The 16,090-nt window shown below is 45.5% G+C and overlaps 1 protein-coding gene across 1 annotated transcript in view; it reads left to right on the top strand.

The window, feature by feature from the left end:
* Positions 1 to 16,090, top strand: part of CPVL (carboxypeptidase vitellogenic like) — a 176,692-nt gene that overhangs the window by 44,208 nt on the left and 116,394 nt on the right. The window contains exon 3 of the mRNA XM_027770932.1: positions 1,673 to 1,791. Coding sequence (XP_027626733.1) covers positions 1,673 to 1,791 — 119 coding nt within the window. The remainder of the gene's footprint in view (positions 1 to 1,672; positions 1,792 to 16,090) is intronic.

The following is a 16,090-nucleotide window of genomic DNA, read 5'->3' as shown; positions in this document are numbered from 1 at the left end:
CAAGATGCTAGCAATCAGCCTGCCAGAGCCTGTCGGCACCACTCACCACGGAAGCTATCTTTAGGTGGTGGCATGTGTGAAGGCTCAAGCTTCCGTATCTACTGACGAGCCTCCAACTTAACACGTCTCAGCTGTAATAGCTCTCCTTGAGTCACTAGGATTTACCGGGGACACATTCTTGCCACGACTGAAGGCGTCTTCACCAGAACTTCTCTTTTACATCCCTGCCACATCCTGCTACGTGTTTTCTGTTCCTTCTCCATTCTCTTCCATCACTACTTCCCTTCGCACTCCCGCCCACTTTGCCCTTCTGACTCATCTCTGAATGAGAAGCCCTGTAGCAGGGTGGAGGAGGGAACAAACTCTGCAGCTTTAAATCCCAGCAGTCCTTCACTAGCTGTGTGACCTTGGACAGGTTACTTATCCTCTCTGTGCCTCAGTGTGCTCATCTGTAAAGTAGGGATACTAAGACCCTCATATCAAGCAAAGCTGTTGCTACTGCGGCTTTACCCGAGTTAGCCCTTACTGGTGTTATTTATTCCTGGGTGTCCTCAGCTGTCTGAGCATTCTCTTCCTCCTTCTTTGTCCCTGTCTGTTTCTCGTCATAAGAAAGCCAGGACCTCTGCCCTCTGCAACTGTCCCATTGTCCTGTTGTCTGACTTGGCTCCCGAGTAGCCAGGAGGTCTCGCTGCCTGCTTGTCCCCATGTGCCTTGGTCCCCTCCCTGTAATGGACATAGAGGACCTTCTGCCTCCCTGGCCGAGAGCTACCTAACCGTGGTGTTTCTCGTGCACCCACCCTTTTTGATGTAGGTGACTTTGTCCTCCCTCTGACCACGTGGCCCTCTGTGAACACCGTACTTTACACAGATGTGATGATCAGTGATTTCCCTTTATTTATTTATTTTTTCCTTTTTAATTATCAGAGAGTGTATGCACTTGCCAGGGAGAGAGAGATAAAAAAAGAAAGAGAACACCCTCCCTCTGCTGCCCCGCCGCCCCGCCGCCCCGATGGAGTGTGGTGGTGCCCAAATCCCTTCTTTTCCATTTTACTATCCCATCAGCATTTGGGACATATCCATGGGCCTGGTGTGCCTTTAAAGCTGCCAGGTCTGTGATTCGAACCTCAGCTGGCCATAGCGGGACCCAGCTCCCTTAACCATTAGGCTACAGAGCCAGATTTCATTCTTTTTTGAGAGAGAGAAACACAGGACAGCGATCTTCCCTGTAGTCTTCCCAGCCATCAGGATCACAAATACGCATGTCTGTGAGCCAGCCTGGGAATCGAACCCTAATCACCTGTGTGGCTCTCAGCTTTGTAGAGCATTGCGTTGCCACTGCACCACCATGGCTGAACCTCTTTCCTTTTTTTAGTTTTTAAAAACTTTATTACAGTTCATAAAAGATATTCGAGACACCCTTCCCACCTCCCACCCTCCTGCCTAAAAGGCTTAATCATTTTATTTTTTCTTGGCTAAATTGCGAATGTAGACGATGTGGTGTTGGTCAGGGCAGGCTGGAATCTGCCGCAGTGAGTACCTTTCATGCCGATTCCCACGTTCTTTCTGATTACTCCATTCCAGATCCGACCCCTGAGAGAAGTCTCACCAAGCCTGAGGTGGCTCCCAGGGTATTTCAATCTAATCTCTGCGTGACTTTATATTTTCCTCACAGGGAAAGAACGGAGTATGGTCAGCCCTCTCCCGGGAGTGAGCATTAAGAGCTACGCCGGCTACATCACTGTGAATGAGACGTACAACAGCAACCTCTTCTTCTGGTTCTTCCCGGCTCAGGTAGGCCTGCGAAGGCGCCCCGCGGAGAGGACACTGGTGCTCAAGAGCTGGCTCTGCACCGAGGGTAGGAGGGTTAGCCCGCGGATCCACAGGAGTTCCTTAAAAATTAAAGAAGTTTCTTTTTTTTATTTTCCTTTTTTCTAAAAATAAGTGTTAGCAGGCTCTTCATGGTGTTCCTGTTTATGGGCAGGAAACAAATGTTTGAGGAGGGCAGGGGTAGTCCAACTTTTACATTTCTTGTTGCCTTATTTGGAATATTAATCCTACCACCTCTTCCTGTCGCGTTCTTCTTCCTATCTTTTTATTGTTTTGTTCTAAAAATACTGGGACAAGGATGGGTGATAGGGAACTCAAGGAGGATAAGGAGTGGGAGATTTCAGAAGTTAGCAGGTAGCGCATGCCTGTGCATGTCTTCTGCAGGAACAAGATACTTTTTACCTTAGGGGTGCCATTGGGGGTTATTTGTGTAGATGCTGAGACACAGAAACAGATTTTATCCCTCTACAGGGCAATTTTCTATTTTAATTTATCAAATTGGATTTGCTTTAGAAGCCAGGGAAAGCGAAGAAAAAGCTATCCCTATGGAGGGTGGTATTTGTATTTGCATATGATTTACATAGAGTAATGTTGCATAAATAATAACTTTGTAAATTGCTTAACTCAGGATTGTTTGCAAGTTAAATTGTTTCTGTTGGCAGGGTTGGGTTATTTTTGTTTCAGAAATTTTTTAAAATTTTAAAATTTCTTATTTACATTGAATCACTATTCATCTTTATAGTATACGGTATGGCTTCCCAAAGCATGCATGTGGTGTGTGATAATCAAATCAAGGACTTTTTTTTTTTTTTTCATCTGTCTAATGTTTCCTCCTCTTTCACCTCACACCCACCTCCACCACTTACTCTCTACCAACTACTGTCCCCCCTTACTGTCACTAGCGTCCACACCTATCCTCACCACCATCACATCTTCAGATCTCTCAGCCTCTGCCATAGCACTCAGGAGAAATTGAGTGGGGATATAGAACGCGGGTCTTTCAAAGTCCAGGTCACTTAACTCAGCATAAGTCTTCTATAGGCATCCATTTTGACTCAAATGATAGGCTCTCATTGTTTCCTGTAGCTGTATAGTATTCCGTGATATACGTGTGCCACAGTTTTTAAACCCATTTATCAGTTTTTGGACACTTAGGTTGGTTCCACGCTTTAGCAATTGTAATTAATGCTTCAATAAGTATGGATATGCAGGTAGCTTTAAAGCTGAGTGTTTTCCTGTCCTTTGGGTGGATACCAGGGGTTGGGATTAGTGCACTCTCTAGAAGCTCCTGCCTGCCTTCCTCCTCTTCGAAGCTTGCACAAATGGGTGACTCCTCCTCTGTGTCCCTCTGGTGTGCTCCATAGTTACCTCACCTTGTCTGACCTTTGTCATCTTCCTCTCTCTTCTGAAAGGACTCTGTTATTACACTGGGCTCACCAGATTATATAAGATAATCTCTATTTTAAAGCCAATTGGTTAGCAGCCGTAATTCCACCAGGAACCTTAATTGGCCCTTGCCCTGTAGCCTAACACAGATTCTGGGGATTAGGGCATGGACATCTTTGGGGAGCCATTATTTTGCACAAATGGGTACTTGGAAAATGTTCCTAGGTTAGTGATGCTCTCTATGGTCTCTCTCAGTGACTCTCGCATGTTACTGTGGATAGCAGTTAGCTCTGGCTTTCCCCAGAGATTCTGACTTGCAGATTGGGAGAGGTCAGCAAGTTGCACAATTACCACGTGGACTATGCTTTGTGAAATCACTGCCACAGGCTAGGGGCCACTGCCTTCTGCCCAAAGCACCTGGCCCCAAAATGGCCCCCAGACCTCTCACCAGGAGGAAATGCCTGGAGCAGCTAAGCCCAGGTGGAGGGGGGTATTGTCCCTTATGGAGGGATAGAATGGGGGTGAGCAGCTTGTGGGAGTCAGCTTCCCTAATCTTATGTGATGTTGCTCTGAGCCCTGTTGGGTCTCAGCCTCCACTGGGCTTCCCCATCTTCCCACTCTCTGCTCCCTCACTGTCCCCCCACAACCAACCTGAAAACTGATTGCTTCCTCTTCTGCTTTGTTACCTGTTTATGATACTAGTAAGTTCCTCATTGACTTCTGAGTATTGAACCCTCTTGATCCAGGTTTCTAAAAACAGGAACGAATAGCAGGGGAAGTGAAGTGATTTGATGGAAACCAGACAAAAGTCCAGGTTGTGTTTTTGACCTCAGGTTGCCTCAGAGCAGGTGAAGGGCTTTGCTGAATTGCAGGAGATGTGCTGGGGCTGGAAAGCTAGGCAGGGGAGTGGGGTTGGGTTCTGCACACCTCACTGATTTCCAGACCAGGGTCTGAAACACCCCCTGCATGAAACAATGGCTGGGCTATGAGTCCCCCCATTTTAATGAAATGAAAACCTAACTGTGTGTCCCTTGACCAGATGACATCCTTTTGGGTCCTGAACTACAACCATAAACACATCCTAAAAAGATTCCAAAAGACATGAACACGAGGTTGCCACAGCAGAAAGGGTCTGTAAGCACAGAGTGTTCAACTGAAAGCGATAGACGAAGCTTCAGGGGTGAGAGGGGCAGAGATGAAAAGCTGGCCCCACAGTCAGGTGTCAGCATGTGGCGGCCAGGATAGATTATTCCCAGACCTCCCTACAGGGGAGCTCACATGCAGAGCCAGATAGCTGTGGCTTCTGGCTGTAAATTATGGAGCAGAACCAGTTTGGGTGAAGGAGATAAAGCACGTGAGGAGGAAAAGCAGTGGTCACCGCGATGGGGGAAGCGTTCCTCTCATCGGGCAGAACTATTAGTTTGTTGCCTGTCACAGGGAAACAACAGATACTGTCACCAGGAGAGAAACGGCCCCCAAACGCACTGCAGGTAGGGGAAATAAGAGATCCAGGAAGGATGCCACACTTGTAATATCCTCCGAGTATGTTTTTGGAATGCCGTTTCTCAAATTAGTTTTGTTTTCCTGTTATTTCTGTGAGACGCCCCTGTCATTGTATACAAATCGGAGCATAATGGATTCCAGAACTTGCAACTGGGGAGCAGTGGGAATACAGTCTGCAGGAGAAAGGTGTAGGCATTTTGCATGGGAAGAAAACTGTAATGAAGCCAAGAAAAATAGAACTATTAGGCTAGCTGCCGTTCTAACTAATAGAACTATCAGGGTAATTGAACATTGACTGTGTCACTAATGGTGTATGTATCTGGTGACAATGAAAGGTCAGTGTCAATCTCGAGTCAGCAGGGCACTGTGCACTTTCTTATTGAATCCCTAAGAGAACCCATGAGGAAGGGATTCATTTTATCCTATTTTGAAAAGTATTGTCATTTATGTCTTCTGTGTGTTTGTGTGTGTGTGGGTGAGAGAGAGAGAGGGAGAGAGAGAGAGAGAGAGAGAGAGGGAGGAGATGAGAAGAGAAGAGACAGTGCGGGAAAGAGACAGAGACAGAGACAGGAAGACAAACATCCCTAACCAGGTCTTCATACTGTGGTCAACCCTCTTCTCAGCTAGTCCTGATCATAGGCACATGCATGCCTGACTGGTGTGCTCAGGGAGGTCCTGAGATGTGAACCCAGAGCCTTCCTGTGTGGGTCCAGTTGCATTACTGCTGTGCTACTGCCTTTAGATGAGGAGGATGGCAGAGATTAAATAATTGGTCCCAAGCTACACAATTGGCAAAACAGGAAATCTTTGTTCTTGACTATGATGTGTTAGATCCCGAGAAAACTAGTCACTGGGGGCACTGGAGTGCAGAGATTAGAAGTGCAGCCTCTTCAGGTAGTCAGGCTTGGGTAGAGACCTTGGCCCTTCTACTTCCGCAGATGTGACCTCGAGCTCATTTCTTAACACCCCTGAGCACTGATTTTCTCATTTTAAAATGGAAATCAAAATAACTGCCTGACAATGGTTTTGAAACCTTGAGATAAGGTGTTGAAGCCCTTAGAGTGTGCCTGTTCCATACTAAGCATGATTGCTGTTGTCATCATTTAATTACAATTATTATTATTATTATTACTTTTTAAATTAGTAACATAAATACAGTCAGGAATTTACCAGTCACAATTTTGGAGGTTAAAGAAGCCAGGAAAAGAGAGGGAAATTCCAAATCGGAAAGACCTGAACCTCAGCCAAGGAGGTGGATTAATTGCTTACTGGGTAAGGAAATTACTAAGTGAAATTGTTTTTTTTTTTATTTTTTCACATTTAAGAAGATAAAAAAACATGTAGATGATTATTGTGTCAAGGTAGTATCCTTACTGGAAAAAGGGATCTGGTATTTGACTTTGTTTTATTTTTTAATTTTAATTTATTGCTTGCTATATGGTACATACACTTGCTGGAGACAGAGAGAGAGAAAGGAAGTGAGAAAGCATCGCCATGGGGACGGCCACACCGCAATCCCTTTTCCTCCATTGTCCTCTCAGGATTTGGGGGACATACATACAACACAACTTGGTGTGTCTGTCAAGTTGCCAGGTCCATAGCTTGAACCATATACTCAAGCCACCTTAACCTACACGCCATTGGCTGGTCCTTGAGTTTGCTTCAGAGTTTAGGAATGCAGGTTATTTGTTGGACACAGTTAGCTGGAATCTGCAGATTAATTATGTCAAATACCAAGGAGCCCAGACCTGAGGCGCTGGGAGTCAGGCCTAGTTTCCTTTACCAAGGTCTCCATCCCGCTCCTCTGGCCATGGGCAATAGCCCGATCCCTGGAATCTGAGTACCTGGTGATGTTGTCGCCTTGAGGAGTCAGCAGGGCAGCAACAGGGTGAGGCATGCGAGGCTCAAGGTGACGAAGGAGAAAGTGCTCACTCTCATGATTCTACAGGGTAGAGACCAGGACAGTAGAGACAGCACAGGACTGGGCTAACATGGGACCATGAGTCAGCAGTCCAGTAAGGGGCTCTGATGCTCCTCTTTCCAAACAAGGCCACCCTCTGGCTGTAGAGGAGCGTGTCTCAATCGATGCCTGGAAGCCAGCAGGACAGCCTATCCTGGGAAGGAAGGCATGGAATTGGGTTCTCCTGGGCCTCAGCTTGGAGCCACTTTGTCTGCATGTCTTCAGTCAGTGGAGTAGAAGACAGGGATTTCCAGACTTGCTGCTGCTTATCAGAAATACCGGGGGTGGGAGGATTTAAAAATCTCGTAGATTCCCACTCAGTGTCCAGCCAGCAGAGATTCTGGCACTTTAGATGTAGAGGGCCCAGAGATCAGTCTGTCTGTCTGTCTGTCTGTCTTTCTCTCTCTCTCTCTTTCTTTCTTTCTTTCTTTCTTTCTTTCTTTCTTTCTTTCTTTCTTTCTTTCTTTCTTTTTTATGAAGAGGTTTTTGCTATAGGGCACACGCTCTCGCCAGAAAGAAAAAGACAGGGAGACAGAAAGTGAGGAATCACCCCCCAGGGGGTATGGCCACACCACCATCCCTTCTCTTCCATTCTCCTCTTGGGATCTTGGGTTATACACGACCATGCGCCCAGTGTGAGTTTAAGCCCCTGGGTCTGGAACTCGAACTGCGATTGAGTATGTGGGAGTCCAATGACATAGCCATTATGCCAACTGCTGGTCCCCCCCCCCTTTTTTTTTTTTTGAGAGATTTTTGCTATAGGGCACATAGAATCACCAGAGAGACAGAGAAACAGAATGTGAGAAATCACCCTCCAGGAGGGGTGGCCATTCCACAATCCCTTCTCCTCCATTCTTCTCTTGGGATTTTTGGGCACCCACGCACAGGTGCCCAGCATGAGCTTCAAGCAACCTGGTAACCTGGTCTGGGACCTGAACCACAGTCAGGTATGTGGGAGTCCAGTGCCTTAACCACTGCAACACCTGCTGGCCCCTAGAGGTCAGTATATCTAATGAGCTCCATAGTGATCCCAATGGGCTTCAGTGCAGGAAAAGAGAGAGACCCTACAGATGGAAGTCTAGTTTCAGGTCTGCAGTTCCCACTTATATTATTTGGGACAATTGATTTATACTCTCTGGGCCTCAGTTTTCTTATACAAAAATAAAGATGTTAGATCTAGTTGATTTCTGAGGTTCCATTCCACTTTTTTGTTCTCTGGTTCTATCGTTTACGTCAGCTTGCCTATGAGACTTGCTTAAATGCATTTTTAAAATCCAGGAACAGGGCCAGCAGGTGGCATGGAGGGTAAGGTGTTGGATTCCCACATGACTGACCATGTTTTGAGTCCCAGACACAGTGGCTTTTAAATCACATTAGGCATGTGTGAGTGCATGCCCCAAATCCCAAGAGCCGAATGGAGGAGGAAGGATTGTGGCATGGCTGTCTCTTAGGGATTGTTGGGGGGAGAGGGGGTTCTCATGTTCCCTCTTTCTCTCTTTGGCACATATCTAAAAACCTAAAAAAAAAAAAATCCAGGAGTCAAGGTGTGAAATGAATGAATAAGCCCTTGAATCTGTGGCCTCTGTGGCAGCCAGCCTCCAAGATAGTCCTCAGTGACCTTTGTCCCTTGGTTACGTGTGCCCCTGTGTAGGCCCATCTCATATTGAGTCAGGGGTGGCCTTTGTGACCAGTACACTATAGAGAAATGATGGTGTGCTACTTTCACAGCTGTCCGGTGAGGGCAATGTGCTTGTGCCTGGTCTCTTGGATCCCCTATTCTGAGGGAAGCCAGGTGCCATGTTGTGGGGACACTGCAGCAGTCATGTGAAGGAACCCCTGTGGCAAGGAAGCGAGGCCTCTTTCCTCCAGCCAGCACCGGCTACAGTCACACCTTCTGATGACTGCGGCCTCATGAGAGACCCTGAGCCAGAACTGTCTAGCTGGACATCCCCAAATTCCCAGCTCATAGGAAGCATGAGATAATAACTTGCTGGTTTTCATTTAAGCCACTAGGTGTTGGTGAGGTGCTGTGCAGCATTAGGTCACAAATACAGCCTCAGCTTGTGCCTCTGGGCTGTGGCTGCATTATCTTGTGACAGGGCACATCTGTCCACTAACCCATGGCCGGGGAGCCTAGGGAGTGGTGACTGCTGTGCCTGTATGAGTGTGTGCCCACAGGTGCTTTTTGTTTTGTTTTGTTTTGTTTTATTTGCGCCTTGTGGATCCAATTCTAGCCTCTTATCTGCTGGGCAGTAATAGAGCTTTAAGTATTTTTTTCTCCATCAATAGAGGGCGCTAGAGGGACACCACAAGAAGAAGTAGGCGTCATCTTCCTTTTCTGGCATCCTGGGTTTTGCCTTTTTTTGGCCCTGCTGCCCAGAGTGCCAGTAGTGCATGTGTGGGGACATCCAGTGGCACTCAACCTTCATTCTGTGTGCAGACCATTAAAAACATCGGCAGGATTTATAGCCCTGGTTCTGACCAGGTGATCACCTGGCTGTGGCCCTCCCAGTGTGGACACCATGCATCCCAGGCCTTGCCAGCAATCAGGCTACCAACAGACCCACTCTAAAGACCTCTCACCAGCCTTGGCCAACTTTGGGCTGGGCACCCATGAACTTCTCAGACACCCAGTGGGGTGCAACCACTCTTCTCCGATAGGTTTGGACCATAACTGTGGAAAGCGCCCCATCCCCACCTTCTGGGTTTATCCATCCAGGAGCGCTCTCCGTCAGACCAAGGGTTTTTTCACATTCTCTTTACATACTTATGGTTAATTCCCTGTTACAATTATATTTTATTATAGTAAAATTTCCCTTCCCTGCCCTACATGCTAGTCCGTGGTCAACACTGAGGATACGGTTCATGGAGGAGCAGACCTGTCTGGCATTCCATCCTCATTCTTGCCCAAGCCCAAGGATGTCTGTGATATCTATGGCTGACTGAGGCCATAGCAAACACTGGAACTCGTAACAAAATTAAGGGTGAATGCTTCTAGGTACTAAATGAATTATTTAAAAATGAAAATTACTGTGTGGCTTCTGTGTTCTGATTGGCACCCTACAGAGCACCCTATACAGCCACCCAATCTAAATCCTTCTTTCTTGCTCAGGACACCAAGAGCAGGAAGTGTGGTCTGCCCCAAGGGACCAGGAACTAGAAAGTCCCCGGGAACTGGGGCATCCAGCCTTTCTGGCTCAGCCCTATTCAGTTCAAGGCCACTGGGTCACTTGTCTCAGCTTCTCTTTTGGTGAATCAACATGCTTTGTTTCTCCAAGCTGGTACCACTGTGACCCAATGACCATGGCTACTGTTTTTAGCTTACCTGTCCCTGGATCACCCAATCTTCATAAATTAATTCCTTCTTCCAGGCACAGTGTGATTGGTCCAGTATGGGTCAGGTGTCCTTCTGTGGTCCAATCAGCTAGAACTGAGGGGGTAGGGTCGTGTGTTAGAAATGTGGGTAATGGGCCCTCTCCTTGGATGAATGGAGGGGCAGTTCTTGGAGCAGGACACGTGGTCCAGACAGATTTTTTTAAATGCATCTGTCACAGGTAGCTATTTACAAATCTACTCATAAGACGACAAAGATTTGGAGATCACAGACCGTGGTCTTCACACTTTCCTATTTCTCTTCTCTTTGCTATGTACTTACGGCATCAGGGACCTGGAAGAATAGAGGATATATGGGTCAAAACAAAAAGCAGCTAAAAATGATAAGTTATAAATGATCCTATCTGTAGGAACCCTTGAACTCTGCAGAAGCTCTTGTGTACATGATTCCCTTTGAAAATAAATTTAATGTGGGGAAGAAAGTAACCTTCACATCTATTTTTTTTTTTTATTTTGCATCTGGAAGGGAAAATAAGGCCTCTTCTCCACTCCCAGCCTCCACCAGTTCCTTTAAAGTTCACCTTTTTGGCATAAAGCACAAAGAGGAAGCCATAATTCCCTCATGAAGAAGTGAGAGAATCAGGTAGAAAGGTTAGAAAGGAGAAAGATAGAGAGTGTTCTAGGGACTTTAAGCTCGTTCGAATTAATGAGACAAGTCAAAGGTTGATGAGAGGCAGAGGGACCTTGGGGATGTTATAAGGAGCCCTCAAACACAAAACGATTTGAAAAAGTTCATTTTCTATACCATAGAGCAGTGGCAAAGATCAGAGTAAAGGAGGATTTAGTGAGTGGTCAACACCAACCACCGCAAGGAAAATTTCTTTGAAAAAGATAGAACACCGTAAGCAAGTTGTTCCTGTGTGTTGGGAGTGTGTGTGAGTGTGGGATTAAAATGTTACTGCATGCCTATTTTACAATTCTAGTCACAAAAGTAATTGCTTTAAATAAAAAGCTCTTCGTGATTAACATCATTAGCGTAGCAGCTGAAGTATCAGCTGGACTGGGATCTGTATGACAAAATGGGAGTCCGTTCAGACATACATGGGGAATTTAAAGGCAACTACTTGGGGTACTAATGACTTCAATTACGATAGAACACATTACTTAAACCAAGCAAATGATCAGCCCTTGCACACAGAAGTGAGAAGAGGGCCTTAATTAATTTACTAATTGCCCTTTTCATTTAAGCAGTACCGTTGATTTGGATATGCTAGGGTTTTAGGTGCTGTTTTCTCTTATCAAGTGTAATATTCCTTATTAGGAAGTGAAGGGAAGGGATGGTTTATGTACCCAGGCCTGGGGGTTGATCTACTTGATGCCTTAACTCTTGTTGAGGTACCTAAAATTCCCTAGAGTCACTCTAATAAAGTCATCTGTGTAAAATGCAGCCATGCTCCTTGAAAGTACTGAAATGATACTTCTTTAGCTCCCCCCCACCAGTGGATTAACCTACCGGTGAGAGATCCTTGAACAGCCTGAGTAGGAGACGATGCTACCATGTAATACGAGGAGGAGCCTGGGGCATGTTTCAGTGGGAGATTAGGGTGTAAAGGAAGACTCAGCACATACAGCAGTCCTGTCCGGGGAGACATGTCCATCTGGAAGAGCAATAAGGCAGAAGGGGTTTGGTACGACTGAATGTTCAGTGTCAGTGAGTTTTGCTGACTTTGAATGACAGTTTGTAAAGACAGAGTAGATTTCTTTTACTGTCGTTGTCATCATTGTGAATAAGCAGTGGATGTGCTAATGTGAGAAACTGTGAAGTTTCTTTTTAACCAACCGAATAGGGAACCTGCCTCCTTGTGGGCTGTTCATCCTGGAATAAACCCTGAGCAGTGGCCAAGTTCATAAACTGGCCACCAGGGGTCACCAGAAGAATTGAAAGGGCTTTTGAGACAAAGTCATGGTTGTTTTCCTTTTTTTTTGTTTTTGCTTTAGTTAAGTTTATTTATTTTGAGAGAGACTGAGTGAGAGACAGAGACAAGCACCCTCAACAGGATCTCATGCCATGATCCCCCAGCCAGCCAAGAACACTGGCACACACTCACGTACGCCCACACCATGTCACCAGGTGTAGGTCAACTTAGGAACCCAACCTGGTCTTCCGTACGCCTTCCAGCATTGTGGTGTTGTGATACTGCTGTGCCACCGTGGCTGGGCCTGTAGTTACTTCTCGTCCACCAATGAAGTGTCCAGTTTGGTGTAACTGAGGGCCCAGAGAGACTCTCACTTACTAATACAGTTCCTTCTTCCCTTGTTAATATTTTGAATTTATTCCTTCATTTTGATATTAATTCTTGCTACAGTACTCTGAACCTGTAAGTCCTCAGTAGAGACTTTTTTCTTTTTAATTAAATGTATAAATATTTATTAGTAGAGGGCCACTCATCTCCCAGGTCTCAGGCCAAATGTTACCCCATCACCAGAGATGACCTTTAAGTATTCAATCAAGGGTCCTTTCATTATTTTTCATATCACTTAGTTACCTGTTTATTACTTGTCTGCCCATCTCACCAGAAAAGTAATCAGAGCTCACACTTAACTGGATGTGCCAGGCACTGTTCTAGGAGTCGTCCAAGCGCTTTCCATCTGTACAACATTACAACACAGACATTCTTGTTTCCGCGTTTGCAAGCAGAGGACCCTGAGAGAGAGGAGTGAAGTAACGCCTCCAAGGGTACACAGCTATAAATGAGCATGGTTGGAATTCCCGGCTTGGCAGTGTGGCTCCAGAAACACTCTGTGCTTTTGACTATGACGTGTTCTGCGTCTAAGGTGCTGGTTGGCAGCCACAACTGTAGGCAGTGCCCTGTGAGGGGTCAGTGTTACGTGTTAAGTGAATTAATACCTTGTGGTAAATTCAGGGTTGTACTATTCAGCCTGAGGATAATATGCCCTGATATGAAGAGATGAATGTCCCCGGCATGGTAACTAAATATAGCAAATATGGAGTATTAGCCTGATCTTACTTTTGAAAAATAAAATGTATTTAAGTATATAGTATGTGTAATAGCTATAAGATATGTTTATATGAGGGGACTTCTAAAAGTTTGTGGGAAAATGGAATTAAATATGAGTTTAGATGAGTGCAAAAAAAATTGAAATCTGTACATAGTTTTTTTTTTCATACTACGTATTTTCCATAAACTTTTCCTAGTCCTTCATATATGGGTGTATGTGGTGTTGGGAACATAAAGAAAAACCTGGAAGAGTAAACATCTCCATAATCATATCAAGAGAGTAGGTTTGGTGAAGAACTGGGGACTTTTTAAATACCCATGTCAAAAGCAAAAGTTAAGGGGAACAGCAGTTAGCACAATGGCTATGTCGCTGGACTCCCATATAGTCAACCGCAGTTCACGTCCCGGACCTGGTGGCTTAAAACTCACACCGGGCGCATGTGCATGTGTGCCCAAAATCCCAAGAAGAGAATGCAGAAGGGATTGCAGTGAAGTCATCTCCCCCCGGGGTGGGGGGTGATTTCTCGCTTTCTGTCTCTCTGTCTGGCGAGCGCACGCGCCCTACAGCAAAAACCTCTCCAAAAAAAAGGCAAAAGTTAATTAAGAATAAGTACTTTGGGCCAGCCCATGGCATGGTGCCTAAGATGACTGGATTCTCACGTGGCCGTTTGAGTCCTGGATCCAGCAGCTTGAGAAACACACTGGTGCACACGCTGATATGCCCAGAATCCCAAAAGGAGGAGGAGATGGAGAAGAGATTGCAAGACGTGACCATGTTCCATCGGTAGGGGTGCTTTTTTTTCCTTTTTTTCTCTATCTTTCTTTTTTTTTTTCTTTTTAAAGTTTTGCTATAAAACATGTGTTTGTGAGAAACAGATAGAAGGAAACTGAGAAAGCTCTTTCCAGGGGGGGATGGCCACAGTGCTTTCTTTCTCTCTTTCTTTTCCCCCAAGTGCACACACGCTCTGCCAAAAAAAAAAAAAAAAAAAAAAAAGTATATTTTGGTATTATAAAAAGTTTTAAGAAAAAATTTTCAAGTTTTTTAAAAAATAAATACACTAATTCTCTTGCTTCATGCTTTTTTTTTAATTTGTAGCTTCAGTATGATTAATTTATTTTTTAAGTTTTTGCTGTAGGGCACGTGTACTTGCTGGAGAGAGACAGAGAGAGACAAAGACAAGAGAGAGGGAAAGTGAGAAATCATCCTCCCAGGAGGATGGCCATGCCCCAATCCCTTCTTCTCCATTCTCCTCTTGGGATTTTGGGTATGCATGCACATGCGGCCAAAGTAATTTTCAAGCCGCAAGGTCCAAATCAAGGCACCAGGTCCAAGACTTGAACCATAGTCAGCCTTGTGGGAGTCCAACACCTTAACCACCATCCTACCTGCTGACCCCATTTTTGTGCTTGTGCCTGATGCTGCTTATTTGTTAGTACTCAATACACAGTTACTGAATGAAGAGGTCTTGAATGAATCTGCACACACTCATGTGATTAATTGGATTAATATTTTTAAGTCTTGAATTTTGTAACATGAAATGAATTGAAGTGGTTGTGTCTTACTCATTTGATCATAAGTTTTGCATTGTGGTTTTGTTGTGGATATACTTATTTACTTTTTTTTTTGGAGAGATTTTCACTATAGGGCGCATGCGCTTGCCAGACAGAGAGAGAGAGACATAGAGACAGAAAGTGAGAAATCACCCCCCGGGGGGATGGTCACGCCACAATCCCTTCTCCTCCATTCTCTTCTCGGGATCTTGGGCATGCATGCACACGCGCCTGGAGTGAGTTTTAAGCCACCAGGTCCGGGATGTGAACTGCAGTCGACTATGTGGGAGTCCAGCGACATAGCCATTACGCTAACTGCTGGTTCCCATTTATTTACTTTTTTGTTGAAGTTTATTTGTTTATTTCTTCTGTGAGAGAGAGAGAAACCCAGCACTCTCAGTGGGGTCCTGATGCTGAGTCACCCCCAGCTTCAGCAGCCCTGGGTCATGGGCACATGCATGTCCATTGTACTCAGAGAGGTCCCTGGATGGGAACTGGTGATGTTTTTGTGTAGGTCTACCTAGCAAACTGAGATTTTTCCTTTGAGCCACTGTGCAGCCCTTTCACTAACTTCTATCCTTTCCTAAGTATGGAGCAGAGAGTGGGAGAAGGGGTATATTCTCACAGGAGAGAATCAAATGATAACCCCAAGAATTATAATGTGCCAATGGAATGTCATTGTTAGGAGCATGGTAATATGTATCCTAGTAGTATTTTTGTATTGCAGAAGTCTGCATGCTGTCATAGAACTAACCTTTGGGTGTTTAGCATTAAACTTGCACACTTTTTTTTTTTTTTTCCCCTGCATCTGACTTCTGCATTTCATTCCAGATATGGGTGAAATTATTTCACAAGTTGCTGGCTTTTCAAAGTAGAAAGATGCACTTGTGGGGTTTCCTTTAAAAACAGCCTCTTCAAAGGTGGCTGAGGCTCATTCAGCTCCTTCAGGGAAGCAGATCTGAGGAGCCAGGTCAGCTGAGGTTGGAGGTGTGCTTGCAGGTCTCTTCGTTTTAAGCATTCCAAGAATGCAGTGTCTGGTGCTTCAAAGTTGCATAATAAAATCTTTGGCACTGAGGTGTTCCACTTGACTTTGTAGTGTGGCCTCTCAGGGTCAGGCTGTTTTTCTGAGGGACTGGGAGGAGGTCTGGTTCATTGTGCCAGGCTACAGGGAGGATAGGGTGGAGTTCAAAGGCCTTGGGCATCTGAGAGGGCAAACTCTCCATCCACCTTGCAGATCCTGCCTCCACACTGGAACCTCTTGGGGGCTTTTGAGAAAGACTGACAGTGCCTAGTCCACTCCAGAACTGTAGAACTGCAGTCTGGTATTTGAAGCCAGCCAGTAGTATTTTTTAAAAAGCTCTCTGAGTTATTTTAATGTGCTTTTTGTAGCACACCCTGGCCTCCAGCAGTTCACTCCCACAGTAGGAAGGAAGGGGAGGGTGAGTGCCCAGTGGAATCTGTGGACAGCATCTTGCAGTCCCCAGGAGGCTTGAAGAGCAGGGCCACTTCC

The sequence above is a fragment of the Tupaia chinensis genome, unplaced genomic scaffold (genome assembly GCF_000334495.1).
Source record: "Tupaia chinensis unplaced genomic scaffold, TupChi_1.0 Scaffold000170_1, whole genome shotgun sequence".
Classification (NCBI taxonomy): Eukaryota; Metazoa; Chordata; class Mammalia; order Scandentia; family Tupaiidae; genus Tupaia; species Tupaia belangeri.
The sequence above is the reverse complement of the archived record's forward strand: the minus strand, read 5'-3'. Positions and strand labels throughout refer to the sequence as shown.